The sequence below is a fragment of the Perognathus longimembris genome, chromosome 16, assembly GCF_023159225.1.
Source record: "Perognathus longimembris pacificus isolate PPM17 chromosome 16, ASM2315922v1, whole genome shotgun sequence".
In the NCBI taxonomy this organism is placed as follows: Eukaryota; Metazoa; Chordata; class Mammalia; order Rodentia; family Heteromyidae; genus Perognathus; species Perognathus longimembris.
In genome coordinates this window covers 15,737,427-15,762,798 of record NC_063176.1, presented here as the reverse complement: position 1 = coordinate 15,762,798, position 25,372 = coordinate 15,737,427, and the positions used below count along the sequence as shown (strand labels likewise).

At 40.8% G+C, this 25,372-nt stretch overlaps 1 protein-coding gene across 3 annotated transcripts in view; it reads right to left on the bottom strand.

Annotated features, from left to right (window-relative positions):
• Abcg2 (ATP binding cassette subfamily G member 2 (Junior blood group)) overlaps positions 1-25,372 on the bottom strand; it is a 103,754-nt gene that overhangs the window by 10,079 nt on the left and 68,303 nt on the right. For all 3 annotated transcript variants that reach the window (XM_048364661.1, XM_048364660.1, XM_048364659.1), the window contains exons 2-9: positions 24,884-25,097; positions 16,609-16,668; positions 15,487-15,601; positions 14,467-14,619; positions 12,817-12,974; positions 9,701-9,852; positions 8,430-8,534; positions 6,663-6,913 (exon numbers count right to left, since the gene is read on the bottom strand). In XM_048364661.1, coding sequence (XP_048220618.1) covers positions 6,663-6,913; positions 8,430-8,534; positions 9,701-9,852; positions 12,817-12,974; positions 14,467-14,619; positions 15,487-15,601; positions 16,609-16,668; positions 24,884-25,086 — 1,197 coding nt within the window. In that variant the 5' untranslated portion in view covers positions 25,087-25,097. The remainder of the gene's footprint in view (positions 1-6,662; positions 6,914-8,429; positions 8,535-9,700; positions 9,853-12,816; positions 12,975-14,466; positions 14,620-15,486; positions 15,602-16,608; positions 16,669-24,883; positions 25,098-25,372) is intronic.

The following is a 25,372-nucleotide window of genomic DNA, read 5'->3' as shown; positions in this document are numbered from 1 at the left end:
GGACAATATAAAATCATGTTTGCTATTAGAATATTTTGTCATTTAAAATGAAAATTAAAGTTACTTGTTGCTTGGGGAACTGACAATAACACTGAAGCTACTGGAAAAGCTAAGACTCCTCCCAAAGCTCCACCAAGCATGGTTAATCCATGCCCAGATTAGGCACCGAACACAGGGTAATAGAACTCTGGAGAAACACTTTGGGGGAGTGAATCAAAGAGATTTCACTTGACCTCTCAGGCTTCCATGCCAATGAACAGGTACAAATGTCCATAAGAGAGTCCAGGAAAAACAGGATATCTTTTTCACAATAAAAATAAATAAAAATTTTAAAGTACACACAGAAGTTGTGACAATGGAATTTTGCACAACAAGGAAGTAGGTGTGGACTGGACCCCACCTATCTACTCTGGGGAGCCTACATGGAAAAAAAGTGCATTGTCACTATTTCCAAACTATGTAGATGGTTTTGCTGGGACGCGGGAGTATCTCTTTTATCTATCTACCTCCTCTGCCAATGCTCTCCTGGTCAACACGGTACACCTAGCCTGCCAAATCCTCATCCTCCTCATCCATGTTTAACTGCTCGATCTCACGGATGGCATTCAAAGAGATTGGACCAGCCTCACTCTGATGTCAGGACAAAATACATTTTTAAGATGCTTCAATTGGCAAAGGGATAAGGGTTTCATCATCATCGAATTTTATCTGAGGGATTCTACTTGGTTATTCATGGAATAATTTCTAAGAACACAAAAATGGTAATCTAAAGAAAAAAATCTTCTCATATATCTTAGAAACATAAAAAAAATTCAAATCTACAACAGTATCAAGGCAGGAAGTAATCTGTGAAGAGAATTTACTGTACAGAAGCAAAGTAAAGTAGAAAAACAGAATCAAGACTTGTGCAGATAGTTTTTTTGTTTTGTTTTGTTTTTTGGGTTTTTTTGGCCAGTCCTGGGCTTGCCTGAGCACTGTCCCTGGCTTCCTTTTGCTCAAGGCCACTTGAGCCGCAGAGCCACTTCTGGCCATTTTCTGTATATGTGGTGCTGGGGAATCAAACGAGGCAAGCGCTCTTGCCACTAGGCCATATCCCCAGCTCAGATAGTTTTGTTTTTTTTTAATCAAGTTTAGATAAATTAAAATGTTTAGTTAACAAGTCACATTTTTATATAGGTCACCAAGATGTCTTTTTTACTCCTGTTAGGCTAGTAATGACCAATGTAACCCCAAAGACAATACAGTTTTCCTAACTTAGCAAACAATATTGATAATAATATTTGAGCTTTGGCTGGGAATGTGGCTTAGTGGTAGAGTGCTTGCCCAGCATGCTTGAAGCCCTGGGCTCGATTCCTCAGAACCACATAAACAGAAAAAGCCAGAAGTGGCACTGTGGCTCAAGAGGTAGAGTGCTAGCCTTGAGCAAAATAGAAGCCAGGGACAGTGCTCAGCTCCTGAGTCCCAAGTCCCAGGACTGGCTAATTGTCATCATCGTCATCATCATCATCATCATCATCATCATCATCATCATCATATTTGAGCTTATGGGGACAATCATATATATTGAGTTAGGGGTTTTATACATGGTCAGGGTACATGGCTTGTGTATTTGACTATAGTATTGAGAGCTAGAATCCTAGCTTGGTCTTCTAAAGGACTCAGCATCATGATGACAGGCTATGATTTAGCAGACCAGCAACAAACAGCATGTAACTGTCCACTGTGGCAATAGGGCATTAGCTGAAGTAGGTTTTTAGGGGCTGGTCTTGTATTGCTTTTAAGTAGGTGAAACCATTCCTATTAAATTGTATTTGTGAGTCAATTGGGTTGGAAAAAAAGAACTGAAGAGCAAAAGATCCATCTGTCTTGGCCTAGGTGAGCAGTAATGTGATGGTCCCTCCACTGAGAAAGAGTCGACAGCCATAAGCGCAAGCTAGGTGTAACAGGTGCTTATTGTTAGTGACCTGCTTGTAACTTGTGAAAGGTTTTGGAACAGACAGCGGGGTGGGATGCTAAGAGCCTCCCATGCCTGGTAATGAGCTTCTTCCTCAGTTCTCAGTTGGTGACAGCCACAGGGGCTGTTTACACAATCTGACCTTCAGTAGAAACCTTTTTTAAAAAAATTTTTGGAGCGCTGGGGATATAGCCTAGTGGCAAGAGTGCCTGCCTTGGATACACGAGGCCCTAGGTTCGATTCCCCAGCACCACATATACAGAAAACGGCCAGAAGCGACGCTGTGGCTCAAGTGGCAGAGTGCTAGCCTTGAGCGGGAAGAAGCCAGGGACAGTGCTCAGGCCCTGAGTCCAAGGCCCAGGACTGGCCAAAAAAAAAAAAATTTTTTTTGGAGCTTTGGGTGGTTTACCAGATTTAATGTCTATTTTAATCACAAAAAAATGTGTTTTTTTTTTAAAGGATTGGTCCAAATTAACTTTTGTTATTGGGCTACGATTACATGTATATTGACTGGCAAATTTTTTGTCTTTTTTTTCTTATTTATTGTCAAAGTGATGTACAGAGAGATTACAGTTTCATATGTTAGGCCTTGGGTACATTTCTTGTACTGTTTGTTACTTCCTCCCTCATTCCCTCCTCCCCCTCCCCCTTTCCCTCTCCCCCCATGAGTTGTTCAGTTGGTTTACACCAAATGATTTTGCAAGTATTGCTTTTGGAGTCGTTTGTCTTTTTATCCTTTGTCTCTCCATTTTGATATTCCCTTTCACTTCCCTAGTTCTAATACCAGTATATACAGTATCCAGGGTACTCAGATAAGATACAGTGATAGCACGGGGACAACCACAGGAAGGGGAGACCAGAGGATCATCAACAATAGAAGCTACGGTTTCACAGGGCATGTTGAAAGTGATTACAACAGTGATATAATACTCGTTCCCATAACATGGAATTCATTTCACTTAGCATCATCTTATGTGTTCATAAGGGCATAGCTATTAGACTCTTGTGATCCTCTGCTGTGACTAGCCTAAACCTGTGCTAATTATTCCCTATGAGGGAGACCATAGAGTCCATGTTTCTTTGGGTCTGGCTCACTTCACTTAGTATAATTTTTTCCAAGTCCTTCCATTTCCTTACAAATGTGGCAATGTCATTCTTTCTGATAGAGGCATAAAATTCCATTGTGTATATGTACCACATTTTCCTGATCCATTGGTCTACTGAGGGGCATCTGGGTTGGTTCCATATTCTAGCTATGACAAGTTGTGCTGTGATGAACATTGTTGTGCTGGTGGCATTACTGTGATTTTGTTTGTGGTCTTTTGGATAGATACCCAGAAGTGGGACTGCTGGGTCATAGGGAAGCTCTATGTTTAGCTTTCTGAGGAATCTCCATACCGCTTGCCAGAGTGGCTGAACCAGTTTACATTCCCACCAACAATGAAGTAGGGTTCCTTTTTGGCCACACCCCCTCCAGCATTTATTATTGTTAGTTTTCTTGATAGAGGACATTCTTACTGGGGTGAGGTGGAATCTCAATGTTGTTTTGATTTGCATTTCTTTTATAGCCAGTGATGTAGAGCACTTTTTCATGTCTCTTGGCCATTCTCATTTCCTCATCAGATAAGTCTCTTTTTAAGTCTTTAGCCTATTTGTTGAGGGGGCAGATAGTTTTTGAATGCTATAGTCTGCAAAAGAATATTATTTGATGTACTCATCACCTGACTCATGTAAGTGTAATCCCTCTGTACATCACCTTTATAATAACAATCAGGTAAATAATAATTTTTAAAAATAATATGATTTGGATGCTTGACTTTTGAGATAAAAATTAGAGGAATAAGCAATCTTCTTAGCCTTGCATGTTTTCACTGATCCCCATAATATACTCTACACTTCAAGCAGGTCAGACTTCCAAAAATCATTGCTGATGGCTCTACTTATATCAGCATGCATGCATATATAAAAGCCTGATCTCACTGCATGACTTTTAATAATAATCTTCAGTCGTATGGACTGGAACCTCTTATAGACAGTTGTACCTGTTCACTAGCATGGAAGGCTAGCTAGTGAAGCTCAAGTAAAGGCTAGAGAGTTCAAGGGAAAACACAGCCACTTAGACTTTGATTCAATTCCTAAATGCATCCCAATTTGTTATATTATACTAACACTGTAGGTGTAATCATTAGAGTATTTGTAAATGTTTAAGCAATACAACTATTTCCAGTCAGCTTTTAAACATACTGACAAAACGAGGAATCTCATACTTTTATACGTTATACCTGTGTTATTCTGTCTTACACAAGAGAGAAGAAAACCAGGAAAGTAAACAGTATATGCAGAATAAAGTATCCTCTGAGCCTTGTGAATCTAATCTCTGCTTTAAATACAAGGGCTAAAAAAATAACACTCAGCCAAGTTTAGCCAATGTGCTCTATGGAATGTTTGTGCTATTATTATAAAACATGAGTTCATAATGAGAAGCTTAATGTACTAACAGCACTCTGAAAGAGTAAGAATAATGACTTCTAAAGAAATTTGATCAGAAAATGCTTGGCACATTAAATGATCATTAAATTTTTACATAATCTATTCATTCCAACATCTTCCAAATACAACCTCTGACTAAAGCCATGGTCCTTGTTCATGTAAATAAGTAACTTATTCAAACCAAAGTACAAATTTAAGGCAATAAATAACAAGATTTATGAGCAGGAAGTCATAAGACATTTCAACAACCCCATGTTGAGAAACAAAAAGCATTACATCATGAACCTTTTGGCAAAAGTCAGTAAGTGATGGCCTACAGGGTAAATAGGGCCAGTCCTCTTACACTGAATTGTGAGCTAACCACAATTCCTGTCATTTTTATGGTTTAGGGAGAAAGCCAAGGATATAATTTCTTGAAAAACAAAATTCATCTTAAAGAAAAAAAATATTGGAACACTTCTGTGTTTGTTTGCTAGTATGTTTCCTATGGTTGCATTCATATTGAAACACGAGGGCTACCTGAGACAAAGATCAGACATACGTGCACAACCTAAGATCACTCCCTTCACTGTGCACAACCTAAGATATTTATGATCACTCCCTTCACCAAAAAGCTTGCCTCGTCCTCAGCTAACACTGCAGCATTTAGAAATCTGAACAAGAGTGTGTCCTGATCAGCACCTGGAAATGAAAGATTCAAGCGAGAGGCTTCTTTTATCATCACTCCACTTCAATGGCAAACTAATTTTCTCCCCATCTCCTTGCCTCTTCTTCGTCTTTCTCTATTCCCTCTCTGCTTAAATTTTCTTCAGAGTTCTTTTGACCATCTGACTTACTATAACTTTTATTTCTTTTTTTCAGTTCTTATCTCTCTGTCTGTTCCATGGGAGTAGAAAGTTGTTGGTTTTTTCTCAGTTTTTCTTACTATATAACAAACTCGAGAGGCAAACTATAATCATGTTTTAAAGTCATAGTTTAGATCCTGGAATGTCCCTCAAAGTCTCCTGTGTTGAAAACTTGGTCCCAGGTAGCGGAACTATTGAGGAGTAACTATGTCATGAAGGCATTGGTTTAGTTACTTTTCTCATCGTTGTGATTAAATCCTGAGAAAGAAAACATAAGGAAGGAAAGACGTGCTTTGCTCATTGTTTTAGTGGCTTTCATACATGGTTACTTCATAACATTGATTCTGACCCTGTAGTAAGGCAGTTTATCATGGCGGTGTGAACATGAGACATGATATTCATTCAGTGCTGGACAGAAAACAGATCCCCTCAAGCATTTGCCCCTACTGACTTACTTCCTTCAGCTAGGTCTATAGCCTAAGTTTCCAGAAACTAAGAATTGTGACTCTAGCTAGGGACCTTGTGGGGGGAATTTCTTACTCAAACCATAATCAGTGCTAATGAGAGCAGTGTGCTAATCTATAGGGAATTCATAGCTGCATGATGCGTTTGGACATAGGTCTTAGCTGTGGGATGCAAGTCATTGAGACATGCCTTAGAAGGGCATACTTAGTTCTATATCCTTCCTTCTTCCTGTCCTCCATGAAGACAGCAACTTGCCTCTGTCATACCCTTCTATCATGATGCTCTGCCTCACCACAGGCTCCGAATGCCATCAGGCAACCATGGAGTGAACCTCCAAAGCCATGAATCGAAATACATCTTCCTTCAGTTAAGTTTATTTTCTCAGGAATTTCATCACAGTGAAGAAAAGCTGACTCATGTAGCTGAAACTGTAGAATGAGATAGTGAATAAATGGAGTAGCTTCTAGAAAACCCCAGTGTGACTGATGTTGTCCATACTTTACATTATTTGAAAAAAAAAGTAAATTTCTACTAAGACTTACTACTGCAATTGATCTAAACCATAAAAAAATCTGAGTAAGGTACTTCAAGAAACCACTAAAACAAGCTTTCTCTAGTCTCAGGCATTGATGGTGGCTCATGCCGTAGAGTCCCAACTAATCAGGAGGTAGAGACTGGAGTGTCACATTTTGAAGCCATCCTGGGACAGGAGAATTCGTGAGACCCTAGTTAGCAAAAAGTTGGAAGTGGTTAAATGATCAAGTGGTAAAATGCTAGCTTTGAGTGAAAAGCAAGAACATGAGACCCTGAGTTCAGGCCCAAATACTGGTACAAACACACATATACACACAAACACACATGTACACACACACGTACACATACACACAAAACAACCACTGGGCAGTTACCTGGGCTATAGAAGCCTGGGGATTCCTCAGTAAGTTTTTGAATGAACGCTTGGTAATCCACCTGAACTGATGACAGAAGGGAGTGACGTAGACGATCTCCTTGAAGGCCAAGTTCTTCTTCTTTCTCTCACCCCTTGAAAGTTTCTCTAATTCAGCTTTTGTTTCTCCATAGAAGGAAGAGTTGACATAAAACTCAGCTAATCTGTCTATAATTGGTTCTTCTCTTTTGGAAGGCTCTTCAGTCCTATTAACTGTGGGTTAAAATAATAAATAAATATATAAATAAATAGAAGGAAAACATTAACAGATGACAACTAATTGAATTCATTTTTTGTGACACATTTCTTGTATAACCCTAAAGCTCAAGTAAAAGAAATTGCTACGATTGTCACCGTTTTGTTACACATTACAAAGCCACAGCAAATTGATCGGATGCTGCCATAATCTTTTGAACACAGAAAACTGCATTTTCACTATTTAAACCATACCTCATTTTGTTTATTTATTTACTTATGTATTTGCTTATTATTGGATTGATTTATTTTCCTTACCTAACTGAGCAAAAGGGTTTCTAGTCAATATGTCAGTTTTTGAGTACAATACATCTTAATCAAGGTCTCTCCTTTTGTCATTCTCTCCCATCTCTCCCAACCCCATTCAACCCTTCAATTTACCTAGCTCCATTTTCATGTATGTACATTGAATATCATAACTGAATTTACTCACTCATCCTTTCTCCACTCTTCCTCTCTCTATTTGTCTACTTTCTTCACTTAACCTCATCACTCCCACCCCAGAACCTACCTGTCCCAGCTTTCTGGTATTTATTTTGCTAAGATGTAAGTTAGTTGTTCAAAGGAATTACACTATTGGAATTCTCCCCTAACTATACCATGCTTTAGTTAATATGTTTGTGAGTGTATACATAGGACCCTTATGTTCACGTATCTATTTATAATTTAGATCTGAATTCCATATATGAGAGAAAACATGCATGCTATGTCTCTCTGAGCCTGAGTTACTTCACTTAACTAGACACTGAACAATCCCATGATCCGACAATACTACTCTTGGGCATTTCTCCAAAAGATTACAAGTCAGAATACATTAAAGACAGTTGCAAAGCTAGGTGCCAGTGGCTCACACCTATAATCCTAGCTACTCAGGAGGCTGAGATCTGAGGATCGTGGTTTGACGCCAGCCCCGGCAGGAAAGTCTGTGAGACAGTTATCTCCAATTAATCACAGAAAAACCTAGCAGTGGTGCTATGCCTTGAGTGGTAGAGTGCTAGCCTTGAGCACAAATTGCTCAGGGACATAGCTCAGGCCTAGAGTTCAAGCCCCAGGAGTGGCCCAAAAAAAAGACAAGTGCACACCCATGGTGTACTAGTCACCATAACCAAGTTAGGAAAACAGCCCGGATGCCCTCAGTGGACAAATGGATCAAGAAAATGTGATATATATGCTAAAGAACAGCACCTAGGCTCTGAGTTCCAGCCTAGTATTGGTACACATGCCCACACGCGTGCATGCGTACCCGTGTATGCACACACCACACACACACACTAAATTACAGTATCATAAAAATACCTATTTATAAATTAAGTCAAAAACACCCCCAGCACTCATGGACGACATTCTATCTATTGGCTAGGATCAGAGCACTGCATTGACATGAATTACATGGCACGTTCTAATGAGCCACAGAATTGCTAAATTTCTATCAGATCAGTTAGGGGGAAAAAACACCAGTCTGTGATTAACATACCTTCACGGTCTTGCTCTTCTGTATTTAATACCACAGCAGAAGAATCTCCATTAATAACATCCAGGAAGAAGTCTGCAGGGTTGTTGTAAGGCTCACAGTGGTAACCTATGAAAGAAGGCAACCCAAGAATGGATTTCCTGATAGTCTTAGAAACTAAAGAGGACTCACTTGCAAGAGACAGGGCCTAGGGAAGACAGAATCTAACCACCTTCTCCTCTGGCTCTTTTTCTCTCTTCCCTTCATGAATATGTCCTTCCCTCTCACATAGATACTTGCTTATTTTACCAGGCCCTTTACCACTTAAGCCCCAGTTCCAGCTCTTATTGTCTTAGTTATTTTAACCTATTTTATGCCCACACTGGCGTGGACTGTGACTCTCCTCCTTTTGTTTCCCTCTGTCACTGAGAATGACAGAGCCACACTATTGTATCCAGCCATTGCCCTTTCCATGCAAAACAGGCTCCTGCTTCTGTACCCAGCCACTGGTAAAGATGGACTCTCATGAATAATGTATGCATAATTTCCTAAATTGGCCTTGAAGTGTGATCCTCTAATTTCTGCCTCTCAAGTAACTAAGATTATAGGCTTAAGCCACTGTGGCCACTACAGGACAGAAATTAAACAAAAACAATATAAGACAGGGAGTGAATATTAAAACTGTACTTGAGTTTATGGAGAATCATGTATAATTATTTCCAAATATCTCTGAAATAGAAGCATTGCATGTTTATCTTAAAAAAGAAGAACCAGGAAGCTCAGAAATGTCAGAACAGTTGCTCCCTCAAAAAGACAGACTTAAGACTATTCTATTGAGTAATACCAGGTCACTCATGAGTCATGTAGGTCACTCACTCAAAGCCTAAACCTGCAATCCAGAACATTCTATGGCATCTCTATGACCCCTCATTAAGGTAGAGCAAGATTGCAATCTATTACCTATCATCTGACCATGGTCAAGAAGGCAAAGATCCTGGGCCTTTCGCAAACTGCTCAGCTGACAGAATACCTTGCTATGAGCCCACTGTGTTATTGAACTTTCAGGAAAGAGGACCATCACAGGAAGCAGGAACACTCACACACATGCATACAGTAGTGGACAGGAAAAGGAAAGACATCTAAACATTAAGATATGCCGCAAGAAAAGTGAACCAAAGGTGTTTCAGAATCTGAAGTATGGCCACACAAAAATCAAGCAGCACTCCTTTCCAACCCTCTGTTCTCTTCTAGGAATCTATGAATAGAAGACCTGCTACACAAATAATCACCCCTACCTGCTGATGCAAAATACTCCAACGCTTGCTGTGCAGGTCCATGGAACACTAATCTCCCTGCAGCCAATAAGGTGAGGTTATCAAACAACTTGAAGATGGAATACCGGGGCTGATGAATGGAAAAGATGATCGTTCTGCCCTGTTTAGACATCCTGTATTAAAAAAGCGTAGATATGGAGTCACCGAGCATCACAACCTGGTACTTCTTGGTGAAAAACTTACTCCTACTGTTAGGCTATTTTTTCCCCCAGCTCACACATCTTATCCCCTATTATCTAGCTGGTAATATGGGAGCTTAAATCAATGATTCTATTAAAGAGACTTTGGGAACTGGGGGTATCTAGCTCAGTGGTATACTACAGCCCAGTTGGCTAGCAAGTTCTTAGCACATCAAGATTTTGGGTTCAGTCCCTAAAAGAAAGAGGAATAAAAAGCACCTAGAACTTCTCAAGAGATCATAAAAATCTCTTGCATCAGAATAGTGAAATTCACTGGATGGTATTTATTGACAACACAGATTCATGAGCCATCTTCACAAATATTGACTACAATCTCTGTAGATGGCTATAAGGTGTCCATATTTTTTTAAAGCACCCCAGGAAAATCTGTAAGTACACTATAGTTTGAGAAATAATTATGAACAAATTATTAAAACAATGACCATATGTCTTGTTCTCTCTAATCCTTTAAATTAGGAATTTGCTTTCATTGTTTTTCTCCTGAGAATTGAGGTTTGAATCCACCTGGGCAGGAAAGTTCATGAAATCCATACCTGCATTTAACCAGCAAAGAAACTGGAAAGGAAGGTGTGGCTCAAGTGGTAGAGCACTGTCCCTGAGCAAATGAGGCTCTGAATTCAAGTCCATGTGCTCCCTATTTGGGAAACTACAACAGAGGAAGGGGTGTATGTGTGTGTGTGTGTGTGTGTGTGTGTGTGTGTGGTGTTGTTTTAGTTGTTGCTATAAGAAGCAGAAGGTTCCAGAGGTGGGACAAAGCCATCAGGAGATTGACTAAGTAACAATTAAATTACATGTTTGAGCAAGTAAGTGCATATATTGAGGTGATGGGAGCTATGTCTCTAACAGTATAAAGTCCCTTACAAACATGAGAATGACAAGAACCTCAAAATTATGCAAAGGTGTTAGATTGGAATCAAAACTTTTAAAAAACCTCATAGACTTCTCAATATATCCGTTATCAGAAACAGCAATAATGATAGTTGTATGCTTACAAGTATCTTTCTATTCAATATATATATGGATACACATGCACACAAAAAAAATTACACGCACTATAATTCCAATTACAATATAGGATGGTGTTCCCATTAGACAAAAGTGGACCACCAATCAAGCTCTGTGTATGAGGCGTCTTGAAGTGATGGCACTCGGCCGCAGTGAACACACAGAGCAACCTGGTCTGGGTTTCTAAATGCTGTTACTATAGCTGAGGGAGCCCAGGTCCCTTGCTGAACCTTAGGTCAGAAAAGCTCAATATGAGTGTGGAATATCACAGAGACCACAGAGGAAAGCAATTCGTCAAAAGAACGTGCAGAACAAATAGGGAATCATTGTCTTGAACAGTAAAGCATAACAGATTACATGTCATTGCAGAGAATGGGAAATGAGCTGGGTGCTGGTGGCTCACGCCTCTCAGAAGGCTAGGATCTGAAGAACATGGTTCAAAGCCAACCCAGGCAGGAATGTCCGTGAGCTGTGGCTCCAATGGTAGAGTGCTAGCCTTGAGCACAAGAGCTCAGAGACAGTGCCCTGGCCCTGAGTTCAAGCCTCGCAACGCACAGAACAGGGAACAGGGAAAGAGGGAATCCTCATTCTTCCACGGAGTGTTATCTATTGCCTGTTTTACAACTACTGCCTGAGCAAAGGTTACTGATGTACAGAACAGAATATGTGCATATTAGCAGTTTACCTCTCTCTCAATGCCCAAATACAAGAGGGAAAAAGAGGAGTATCCCAACACAGATCGGATGATAAGATGATGAGCAGGATCAAATGATCAAGGCTCGAATCACCTGTCGTGGACGCAGGCCAGGTTGGAGAGAAACAGAAAAGCAAGAAAGGTGTGATGCTCCAGGAACCTCTCTGATCCGGAAGAAGCAGAGATGAAACAGCAACAGGACAGGGAAGCTGTGGCCACTGAATGAGCAAGACTGGATGGTGGTGAATCCAAGATGGTGGATTTCCTCAGTGGGAAGATGTGGTAAGTCCTCCATGCTTCCTGGAGTCACAATGAGGATGAGGGAAGTTGCTGATTGGCCCTGACTCTGACTGGAGTCAATCAAGAGGTGACTAGACACAGATGCTCAGAGGGCCAAGATGGCCACCTACAAGCCAATGAGAGCTCTCGGCAGACCCACCCCGAAAGGCAGTGAGTACATTTCTTATCAAACTTGTTACCTCCTCCCTCCCTTCTTCCCCTTCCTCATTTCCCTCCCCACCATGAGTTGTAAAGTTGGACTACAGCCTATAGTTTTGTAAGTATTGCTGTTGCATTGGTTCGCCTTTTACCCTTTGTCTCTCAGTTTCTGTTTTTAAACCACTGGCTCACTTGATCTGTGGTGTTCTATGAGAAGACTAGACAATCTCCATTCCCCTCATATGATCCGATTCTACTCTCTTTGATGTTCCAGATATATCTGGAAAGTTCTGTTTCAGGGCCACTGTCCCTTTGTTCTAAGTATATTGCTCTTCTGCCAGATGTAAAATAGAACTAACTTGCCACCATGTTCATCAATACCCATGCTCTTGTTCTCTCTGTGTCTTTGGTTCTCTTATTTTCTCTCTTCTCTTCTCCTCTCTCCTCCTGCTCTCCCTACGCTCTCTCTCTTTTCTCTTTTGAGACAAAGTTTCACTATGTTAAGGGTGGCCTGTAACTCATTGTATATCCCAAGCTGATCTCAAACTCACAGTCCTTTTGTCTTAGCCTCCTGATAGCCAAGATTACAGTCAATGCACTCTTCTTTCTTTTTTCTTGATAATGCTTTGTTAACCAACTGTTTGCTCTTCACTTCTCAATTTCCTTCCCCACAATGCTTGATAAGAAAAAGTGCGGAAAAAAATCAAATTAACAAGAGAACAAATTTCTGTGGTATTTACCTTTTCAGGAGCCAAAGGACAGCATTTGCTGTGCTTGAGTCTAAACCAGTTGTGGGCTCATCCAGGAATAAGACGGCAGGATCTGTGATCAGCTCCATTCCTATACTGGTCCTTTTTCTCTCTCCACCAGACACACCACGGATAAACTGAGTTCCAACCTAAAATAAAATATTTCCTCCGTCATTATTATTCGGTGACACAGCTTGTGCCATGGGTATGAAAGACACTCGAGCTCATTCTGAAGAGCAAATAAATGCACACCTGGGAGAAAAGGGAGGCTTTCTTTCACCAGATGAGTGCACAGAAGCTCAGGTTCGAGCGATGCAGCTAGACCTGACATGAAGCCCATGCTTCCAACAATTCTGCATGTTGCTAAGCAAGTCAAATGGGCAGATTCATGGTAGAGAAATCAGTCTGAAACAGGAGATCAAGAGAGAAAACAGGGGGAAGCATCTATAGTAATTTATTAGTTTTCTAAGAATACTATATAGTATATGAAGTATAGGGTATGAAAATGGCCATATTGGCATGAATAGGCCCATCACCTATCGTATACAGGAGAGCATTCCAATGGTGTAAGCCTTTTGAAAAACTAACTTAGCGTTTACCACAAGGAATACTAGGAAGCTGGAGTGTGTGTTGGCAGGAGAGGGGAGAGAGTTAGGGGAGTGAGTGGGTGGACAAATAGAGAGAGGACATGTGGAGAATACAGTCATAATATTAAATGGATATATATACATATATATATACATATATATATATATATATATAAATATCCCATTTCAAGGGAAACAGCAGCTAGGAGAATCTTTGTTTTCCTATGCTTCTATGTAGGTGAATCATAAGGAGTTAAACCACAGTTAATACAATACAGTGGCTTGGTTTTGCCCAAAGCTCCAAATATTCACTCAAAATTTCCACATTCATCTCAGTTCCTATTTCTGCTCCTGCATAACACATGAACAGAGGAGCTATGTTGTCTACTCTGTTCCTATTGGCCACACCCTATCTCTAAAACCTAAGAGAGCCTGGCATGCAAGAGTATGGAAACAATTATTGACAGAAGGAAGGGAAGAAGAGAGGGAAGCTAGGGAGAAGAGACCAAAACACCAAAAAAGAGACTGGGAATAACAACTTGGGCACTGAACCAAGTAGAAATAAATCCTAACATGACAATTTAGTTTGGGAAGCTAAATTACAGCAAAAAAAAAAAAAAAACAAAAAAAAACAAAAAAAAACACTTTCATACCAAGAGTCCTTGGATTATTAGTTCTCAAGTCAGGAAATATGCCTAAAAAATGCAGAAGCCCCCTGGAGGAAGAGAGGGGACAGATAAAGAGGGAAAGCAAAATATGAAAGAAGAAAAGTTAGTGTGCAGATACCCCAGAGCTGTACTAGAACCACGAGGGTGGGCAGACTTAGAGAAGAAACCAGTTGAGGACGCTTTTCCATGCTCCATTCCCAGGGTCACCCACAGTTACAATTACACTTCCAGCTGAATTCCCATTGCATATTATGGAACTAGTGAGGTTTTTTAAATCATTGTAGAAAGCGGCCACTTGCTCCACACACCTTCTAGGAAATGTCCGATGAAGACTTGTTACTCATAGGAGCAGTCCTGGCTATGATTCGAAAAGACTTTTCCATTACCTTGGAATCTGCCACTTTATCCAGTCCCAACTCTCTAATGACCGTGTTGATCCGCTCGTTTTTTTCATGATTTGTCATAGTTGTTGGAAGTCGAAGGGCCGCGGAGAACTGTAGATTCTCTCTCACCGTCAGAGTGCCCATCACCACATCGTCCTTCAGGAAAGAAGGTATGTTAGTGAGATGTACTAGGTGTTTCAGTTCAATACATGTAAACGTATGTATGTAAAATCTACACAAGTATATGCAACTTAACCCCCAAAATATCGTACCCCAGGTATAATTCTGTAACTCTCCAACAGCAGTAACTCCATATACAGACTTTCTGGCCCCCATGGAATCTTTTCACCCACAATTGCACACTCAAACAGAGATTGGACAACCATGATGATTGTTACAAGGGATTTCCAAGACTGCTTTCTACAAGTACCTGCCACAAACATCTTCTAGGATGAGGAGAAGGGGGAAGAAGGGCAAACAAGGATGAAAAGAGTTAAAGATGACTTAATGCCCAGCCACTTCTGGTTCATACCTGTTACCCTAGCTACTCAGAAGGCTAAGATCTGAGGGTCATGGTTCAAAGCAAGACTGGGGGAAAAAAGTCCTTGAGACTCTTATCTCCAATTAAGCACCAAAAAAGAAAAAAAAAAGCTGGGAAGTAGAGATGTGGATCAAATGGTAGAGTGCTAGCCTCGAACACTAAATAAAGCACAGTGCTCAGGCCTTGAGTTCAAGCCCAGGACCAACACCAGAAAAACAGAAACAAATAAAACAAAGAACAATAACAAAACACCCAGCTCGATTGGATGCCTCTAGTCCATAAGTGTCATATTCCAGATCCTCTCTGCCTGTCCATTAATTCTAGTCTCACCTATAGAGATTAGGAAAAGCTGGTGTACAGAAACATGGATCAATGAGCTGGTCACATAATCAACTAGAAGCACACTAAATTATAAGCCAAGCATATATTGACAAGCATTTGTCAACAGAGAAATAGAAACACCCATATCTTCTTATACTTACCTGTACCACATAACCTGAATTACATTTGAAATTGGCAGGTCGAGGGGCTCCATTGATCAGAACCTCTCCAGACAATCCCTGGGGGTCTTTCCTTGCAGCTAAGATATCTAACAACCTAGAAGAGAATATATATGTGGTGTGGTTATTCTGCCTCCCACCTAGGTCATATTCCTTAGCTACTCTGAATCTAAATCCTGCTAATGTTAGAAAATTAACTAGCCAAGAAATCTATGGCTTAACTAAAATGGCACAAGGGTGTGTACATGTATGTTTGTATAACTTTAGTATGTATAAACTTCTTGTGTATATACCATATATATTAAGCATGTGAATATATATATATATTCATGTATATGTATACACACACAGTACAAATTCTTAGCTTTCTTTTCATTATATGCTACAAGAAAGCCCAAAAATATGAAAACAAGGGAACAGGTTGATGTATCATAGGTCTTGCAAGTGATTCTTCCTGTAGTCAGATCCTCCCAGTTGTCAATCCAGATAAGTGCTCTTTTTTTATTTTTTTGTTTGGTTTTGTGCTGGTCCTGGGGCTTGAACTCATGCCTGGGTGCTATCCCTAAACTGTTTTGCTCAAGGCTAGCACTCTACCACTTGAGCCACAACTCCACTTCCAGCTTTTTTCTTTTTTTTTTTGGTAGTTCATTGGAGATAAGAGTCTCAAGAACTTTCTTATCCAGGCTGGTTTTGAACCATAATACTCAGCTCTCAGCCTCTTGAGTAGCTAGGATTACAGGCATGAGCCACTGGTGACTGGCAGTGTGCTCTCTTACTTAAAACTCAGGCCTTGAATTATATCTTGAATAATGTTCCATCCCATTCATTTTTAGCATCATTCTCTTTGTTCTCCCCATTAGCTCATGATAGAGGCCAACACTGAACACCAACCCCTTTACCATGTGCAATTCGTGAAGCTGACCTCATACGACTTCCTGGTGCTTGGGAAACAACCACAAGGTAGCCCAATGTACAGACTCCCCAGTACACAGGACCACACCAGACAACCACAGCAAATGCTTAGGCAATCCCATTCATGTTAAAGCAATATTTAAAAGTATCTTGCAAGGGAGCAAAGTCTCAAAATTCTTCTGTTATACTCACGATGATTTGCCTCCACCCGTTGGTCCCAAAATGGCATTGAGGCCAGGCTTCATGATCCCACTGCAAATATGAAAATAAGTGGATCTATTATTCTACCTTACAGAAAGCTCATATAATTTAGCATCTTCACTCAAAGTATGCCCCCAAAGAACACTGATAAACTGTAAATAGCAAAATGTACCAATTCTTGGTGAGTAACAAAGAAATGTTGAGTAATAAAAATGTAGTATTTTTTAACACCAGTTGAAGTGTATCAGCATTTATGATCTGTGTGTTCAAATTACTTCACTTGGTACTTCACTCTGACACTATAAATCACTTCTTGTAGGATATAGCAGACATAGTGTTGTTCATAAAATCTAATCACACCAAAGCTCAAGGTATCTTAAACAGAAACCAAAGGCTGTCATGAAGCACTCTAGAGGATGAAAGAACCAATGTTTGGCACTCTAGAAAAAAGGTCTTACCAATTACAAAGGCAAAATATGCAGCCTTAGAAAAGCTCATTCCTTCTTTTGTTTGCTTTTTGTTGTTGTTGTTTTTGGTCCTGTGCAGGGAACTCTGGAGCTGAGCTGTGAGACCAGGAAAGGGTTAAGAGGCTCCACAGTACTCAGAAAGCCGAGAACTGAACCCTGGAAAGGTCAAACAGTCACAGCAGGACAGATGTATAAGTTACTACCCTAAGTCTAAGTTAGAGCTGTTTGGACACTAAAAGCTTAAGACCTTGGAAATAAGATGAATGTCTGTGTTATGCTTAAAATGTTTATTGTTCCCTAATGATAAGGGAGTCAATTATCACTATGTATACAAACTATACTTCATGTTAATGACTGTAACCACAAGATAGACTGACATCCTAGTTTCTGCATGTTCCTGTGGTCACCTCCCCAGTGCTGAACTAACTAAATAAGCTTATTGACAGGAATTCGGGGCTTAGAAGCCCGTGAGAGCTGGACCCCCTGGTCCCTCAACTTTCCTCTCTTTCTCGTTCTTTCTCTCTCTGTCTCTGTCTCTCTGTCTCTCTCTGTGTCTGTCTGTCTGTCTCTCTCTCATTTTGTTTGGCCCTAGTATCTTGTCATGCTGTCTCTGGTTATGGGTAGCAACAGTAGTGAGGCTTGAACTCAGGGTCTGGGCACTGTCCCTAAGCTCTTTTTGCTCAAGGCTAGTACACTGCCCGTTTGAGCCACAGTGCTGCTTCCAGTTTTCTGGTGGTTAATTGGAGATAAGAGTCTCATGCACTTTCCTGCCAAGGCAATCTTTGAACCATGACCCCCAGATCTCAGCCTCCTGAGAAGCTAGAATTACAGGTCTGAGCCACCGGTGCCCATTCCTTCTTTCTTATGTGTCTGAGAAGTGGAGATTCCATTTAGAATTGGGAGATAGCCCTTCAGCAGTAGACACATTTCGAATGGTTCACAGGTCTATAACACATAGCTGTGTATTTTACCAAAGTAGATGTGTGAGGGATGTGAACAGTTTAGAATGAACGAATGAACATGGAAAAAAATTACAGCAATGTTTACTGTGTTGAGACCCAAGAAGATGGCACATTGAGTTTTATTCTAAAAGTAGATGAGATGGCTAAACCAAATGACCTAGAGAGAGAAGAATTACAGGAGGGTCCATGGCAGGTATACGAAGAGGATGAAACAGAGGCCCAGCTTAGCTCATCTAATACCCTTGGACCGATGCCCAGTCTCTACAATTGGTAAGTAGGTCAAGATCAATTCCCAGTGAACATATCTACTGGAAGGTCAAAGCTGATAACCATTTTGTTTTCTGCTAGTGGTTCCCACATAGGCCCGCCCTCTAAAGATCAGTCCTTGCATAATAATCTGAGAAGACCTCAGCATTTACTACCTTTGATACTTGAACTGTGACAATTATACAATGGCGGGCAGAGGCTAAGGTGAGTGTATTTTTTCTTTTTCCTTATTAATTGGGATACCACTTGCTGAAATACCAGACAAATAAGAGTTTCATAAAACTGGAGTAAACTTTAAACAAAGAAATCTCATTCATTTGTTGTGCCTCCCTTTTTTGCCTAATGTAACAACACACCAATGATAGGGTACACTTTCAAAGTACAACTCTATCTATAGCTCTTAATACGGTACTAGGGACTACTTGCCAGAAAACCTTTCCAGATTTAAAAAAAGATCTACTCAAATAAAGACCAGGCAATTTGGAATGTTTGATCTGAAAAACTGGAAATGAGTGTGTCAAGAAAAAAAAATTTACAGGTCCTTGACTTTGGCTGGCATTGAAACTAAATTCCAACATTCCAGAATACAATAATGATGCACCATAAGTGCTAGAATTCCCAGCTGGAGCAGTGTCTAATCTCACTTGCATTTACTGAATACAATGATTAAGCACCACACCAACTATGTACATGTAAGACACTTACAGAATATGAGATAAAGCAGAGAACAAAGAAAGCAGGTAAGAAATGGGGGGGGGGAATCAAAGTGCTGGCCTTTCTGGGGTTCACATTCCACTTCTGGGATCAGCATACTGCTTCTGGTCAACTGTTCTCTACCTAATGGCATGACTAGAAAAGAGTCCTGCTCATTGGTTTATGTCATGTCTAAAGATGCTTTCATGGTACAAGGACAGAGCGTAATTGTAATGTATGAACCAAAAAGCTGAAAATATTTATGACCAGGTTCTTTATAAGAAGAGTCAATAGTCCACATTCCCTTCTCGCCCCACCTGCCATCTGCTCTTCAGCTGTGCCTCAAAAGCCCATCCCCACTTTTGTTTATTGCTTTACAGTACTTGCATGCAGCTCAATGCTATTATGATGTGAAATAGTGCCAAGAACATTCCATAATAAGACCACTCCCTGCTGCTTCCTTCCGAGGACAAGCACCTCGCTGAACATGGAATGAAACCTGTCACTTCTATTACATTTGAGTGGGTAATAAACCTTCAGTCTTGCTTTGTTTATGTGTACAGGGGTGAAGGCTGTTCTTGGAGCATGGCCTACCTCCCTACACGCATCATTGTACAAGGTTCTCATTTTTCAGTCTCTATGTGTGAAGCCCTCCTCTTCAGCTGTGTCTTTGAACCCTTCTATCATGGCAGAGCAATGCAGGGAAAGTGCCCTTGTTTTCTGTATTTCCCTTTAAACTACAAGGCTTAAGATGGCCGCTGGGGGTGAACCCAGAGGCCCTGTGGGCTGTGATGTAGATTTAGGCCGTCCCTTAGGGAGGTCCCTCGGCACTCCACCCTTGACGGACAGCCCAGGCCGCCAATCATAGCCCCTAGCTAGGTGCGCTACACCCCTCCCCTTCCTGCCGCTCCCTGGCTTTTATAAATGTGGTTCCTCCCTGAATAAAGCAGACTGCGTGACAAAATAAAATAAAATAAAATAAGATAAAATAAATAAACTACAAGGCTTGTGAGAACAAGGCACATAGGTATATTGTTAGTGTCATGTACAGTGCCAGGCACCTAGTAGGCACTGAAAATTCATCATATAACTACAGATCTATATTATTCTACAAAAAGACATTTTTTTATTTTTAAAAAATCCAAAACTTAGGAAGTAAGTCCGTTGTGTGTCTACTTTTTATGTTTTTTTAATGTGTTACTTAAAAATAAATGTGGAGGTTGAAGGCGTGGCTCAGGTGACAGTGCACCAGCCAATGAGTAAAAGTATCAGATTAAGAGTTCAAGTCCTAGTCTTGGAAACAAAAAGCCAGGTAATTTTAAAAAAATCAACATATTGAAAATGGCACATTGTGAATGCCTTGTTCCAATAATGTGTCAATCCTATCCACTAGGTGGATCTTCCCTTTCCTTTCTCAGTAGGAAGATTATGGGAGTTCTGGGGGAGAGACAAAGCCGCGCATGGCCGGAGAACACAGACCAGAGTTCAAGGAGCCTCAGACTAGGCACATACTCACATTCGGAAGGAAGAAACTTGAACAAATTGGCAAGTGTATTAAGACTAATGAGAGCCAAGTCTTTCACAAACATGGAAATGTGGAAAGAATCCAAAATGTTGAATTAGAATTCAGGCACTAATGAGCTGTCAGAAGATTAAATCTCTATAGAAACAGCTATAGAAAGTGAGGTGGAAAATTCCTAGAGTGCTGTGGGATTGCTGCCTGCCACTTATCACACTTGTTACCCAGATTCATGTACATACAGGAGGTGATACAGGTGTGTGTGTGTGTGTGTGTGTGTGTGTGTGTGTGTGTGTGTGTCTCCTAGTTCTTTCTGTTGAGAAAGCCTCAAATGGCATTCTACCAGCAATGAACATTCTGCTCCTTCCTTCCTTCCTTCCTTCCTTCCTTCCTTCCTTCCTTCCTTCCTTCCTTCCTTCCTTCCTTCCTTCCCTCCCTCCCTCCCTCCCTCCCTCTTCCTCCCTCCCCCCTCCCTCCCTCCCTCCCTCTCTCTCTCTCTCTCTCTCTTCCTTCCTTCCTTCCTTCCTTCCTTCCTTTCTTTCTTTCTTTCTTTCTTTCTTTCTTTCTTTCTTTCTTTCTTTCTTTCTTTCTTTCTTTCTTTCTTCTCTCTCTCCACTCCTCCTCCTCCTCCTCTTCCTTCTTCTTCTGGTCTGGTACTAAGGCTTGAACTCAGGGCTCACATGTTTAGCTGTCTTGCTCAAGGCTGGTGCTCTACCACTCGAGTTATACCTCCATTTCGAACTTTTTTCTCGTTAATTATAGATGAGTCTCATGTACTTTTCCACCTGGGCTGGCTTCAAACCTCTGTCCTCAGATCTCAGCCTCCTGAGTAACTAAGATACCAAGTTTGACCCCTGGGGCCTGGCTTAACAATGACAATTCTCACCACCCAGGCCTTGGTTTATTCTAACTATAGCCTCCAAAAAATAAACAGCCACTGATTCCAAGTCTGCAGCTGGTTAAAAACAGTACATTTGTGATCATATAAGATGATGCTAAGCGAACTAAACTCCAAGATATGGAAACAAGTGGTTTTTCATTGCTGTTGTTATTTTTAATGTACTATGTGAAATTTCTTTTCTTTTTGCGTTGTTTTTCCCTATGCTTTAGCCTCTGTTCACTGTATTTGACTTTGGTACCCTGGATAGTGTATATATGTTTGTCTAAATTAGGGAAGGGAAGGGAAGGTAAACATCAAAATGGTGAGACAAAGGATAAAAGGTGAACCGATGCAACAGCAGTACTTACAAGACTATATCTTGGAAATTAACTGCACAACTCGGGGGCTGGGGCTGGGACGGAGGGAAGGTGGGAGAAAATTGAGGGAGGAGGTAAGAAGTTTGACAAGAAATGTACTCATTATCTTACATATGTAACTGTAATCCCTCTGTACATCACCTTGACAATAAAATTAAATTTAAAAAATTGAATTGTACAAGTATTATAAGAATTACTTATGATTTTCTAAGAGGTTAATTATATGAACACATATATTGTTATCACTTTTTACATATTAAAATAAAGCTTATTTAGGGAAAAAATAATAAGTTTGGAACTTCTTCCTAAGCAAAGAAAATATTGAAGAATGAGGGTAAGTCAATTGAATGAGGGACTCAGCTTGAAAATTCTTTCACTCAGAAAAATACAAGGATAGATAAATAATAGTAATGTATGACTGCCAAGTGCTAGAATATGAAATATAAACCCATGAGTCTATACAGAAAATCAAATAAATGATGAATGGAAGTCTTCTCACTGAGGAGTGTAAACTAAGAATGATGAAAACAGAAAATCTGTCATAGTGATAGTGGGTTCTGAAGAGGAAAGTCAAGAATCTCTTCAACATTTTATGAATACAGTTGTTGATCTGAATTGTGAAGTGCTATCAAACCCAAAGAGATAACGTCAGCACCTCTTCCTGCGCTGCAGGGGCTCTACTCATTTGAAGCCCAGAGACACAAGAGTCAATGCGGTGAAAAAGGAATGACGAGGAAATGGAGCTGTGCTCAAAGTGGCGGAGCGCTAGTCTTGAGCATAGAAAAAAAGGATCAGGCTGGAATGTGCTTGCCTAGCATGCATGAAGCCCTGGGTTCGATTCCTCAGCACCACATACACAGAAAAAGCCAGAAGTGGCGCTGTGGCTCAAGTGGTAGAGTGCTAGCCTAGCAAAAAAAAAAAAGCTCAGGGACAGCATCCAGGCTCAGAGTTCAAACCTCAGGCCCGGCCAAAAATAAATAAATAAATAAAGGATGAGGGTCCCATGTTTACTCACAAAGAAATGTGAGTATACCTGAATACCAACCATTGTTGTCTTTCCAACTATAAAAACAGAACTGCGGGCTGGGAATATAGCCTAGTGGCAAGAGTGCCTGCCTCGGATACACGAGGCCCTAGGTTCGATTCCCCAGCACCACATATACAGAAAACGGCCAGAAGCGGCGCTGTGGCTCAAGTGGCAGAGTGCTAGCCTTGAGCGGGAAGAAGCCAGGGACAGTGCTCAGGCCCTGAGTCCAAGGCCCAGGACTGGCCAAAAAAAAACAACAGAACTGCAAGACTGAATTGGTTGTTAGGAGCCTTGGAAAGCCTGGAACAATGACCTTCTTCTTTGCGAAGATGCCACCCTTCAGCCACAAGCACACTGTGAAGCTGGGGCACAGGAGCACCTGGTGTGTGCCATCACGAGTCTATCAGCTTGCCAAGTAGCAAGAAAAGCTTCTTCTGAGGGCGACAGCACTTGCCTGGCGCGATCAAGGCCTTGAAGGCAACCCCATACCGCATCCAAAAATGTGTTCTCAATGTGCATCTGATCATCTAAAATAGTCTTTATCAAAACACACTTCAGGAGATGAAAACAAGATGCTTTTCCTTGTTGCTGTTTTTGTTGTCTTATCTTTTTTTTTTTTTTTGGCCAGTTCTGGGCCTTGGACTCAGGGCCTGAGCACTGTCCCTGGCTTCTTCCCGCTCAAGGCTAGCACTCTGCCACCTGAGCCACAGCGCCCCTTCTGGCCGTTTTCTGTATATGTGGTGCTGGGGAATCAAACCTAGGGCCTTGTGTATCCGAGGCAGGCACTCTTGCCACTAGGCCATATCCCCAGCCCGTTGTCTTATCTTTTTGTCTTGTTGGTTCATGTATCTATCTTTGGGACAGTAGTAATGGGGGACACAGAACTGGTGGGACAAAGGGGAAACAAATGCAGCAGTGGTACTCACTAGACAATAGGTTGAAAGTGGACTGTACTGCCTGTAGGTGGGGATGGGAGGGAAAAACTGGGTGAGAGTGAGGGAAAAGGTGACATTGTTCAAAAGAATATAAATACTCTTTACCTGACTTACATAACTTTACCCAGACCTCTGTATATCACCTTTAAAATACCAATAAGAAGTTGAAAAAAATGTGTCCCCACACAATAAGCATTTTTACATCTATTGAACTGACACACATTCAAATCATGTTACTTCCTACCTCTTTCAGCCCAAGTCTGAGATGACTATTATTTTCTTGATTACTATGCTTTACAAAAAGCATATTGGTGTTTCACTAAGTCACCCTACTTAAACATGCAACAAAAGATAAAAGCTTTGCCAGGTGCTGATGGCTCACACCTGCAATCCAAGCTGCTCAGGATCATGGTTCAAAGCCAGTTCAGGTAGGATCTCCAACTGAACACCAGAAAGCCAGAAGTGGAGCTGTGGCTTAAGTAGTAGAGTGGTAACCTTGAGCAAAAAAACCTAACAGTGCCCCAGGCCCTGAGTTCCTCTGAAAGTTAAACATACACATCACAAGTGATCTAATCTTGTTTAATGTACACACACGTACACATACATATACACACAACATTCACAACAGCCTACTGGTAGTAATACACAAAATCTTTGAAGTTCACCACATGTCAATAAAGCAGTTAACAAGTTCATGCACAAAATAAGATAGAAGTATATTTTACATATGGATGAAAATAGCATAATGAAACTTATCAAAAGCTGTTATAAAAGAGGGGAGAGAAGACAGAATGATTGAGGAATAATACAGATAAATAAATACGCTCAAAGTACATTATATATGTAGATATAAATGTCACAATTTGATCCTTTTTTTTTTTTTTTTGGCCAGTCCTGGGGCTTGGACTCAGGGCCTGAGCACTGTCCCTGGCTTCCTCCCGCTCAAGGCTAGCACTCTGCCACTTGAGCCACAGCGCCGCTTCTGGCCGTTTTCTGTATATGTGGTGCTGGGGAACCGAACCCAGGGCCTCGTGTATCCGAGGCAGGCACTCTTGCCACTAGGCTATATCCCCAGCCCACAATTTGATCCTTTTTTCAATTAATTTTTTGGAAAAAAAAAAAAAAGTTCGTACACGTACTTGATATTTGACAGTATTACTTTCTTAACTGTTTTCCGGCCAAAGAGAAAGCCACTCTTGACTTTCACTTGATAGTTGATATTGTGAAAACTCAGCACTGCTCCTTCGGTCACGGTTTTCACGCCGCAGGGGGTCATCCCCGGAAGCCCATTGGTGTTTCTCTGAGACATGGGGATCGAAACCTGGTCATTACCGGAAGACATCTGGGAAATATCTGCAAAGGGAAAAGCAACCGTAAATTGACAGCTCAGATAAATGATTGCAAACACTAAACAATTTATTTAAAACAAGTCTGTTTCAAAGTGAGCTATAATTAGTCGATTCCTTTCCAATGAACAATGGGAGGGAGGAAACACATCCTTGAATACATCAAAATCCTACAATGTAAATGGACTCTAATTACTAATAGCATATTAAAATGATTCAAAGCTCATTAAACAGGGAAAGAATGTTTGAGGACTAGTTTTTTGGGTTTTTTTTTTTTTTTTT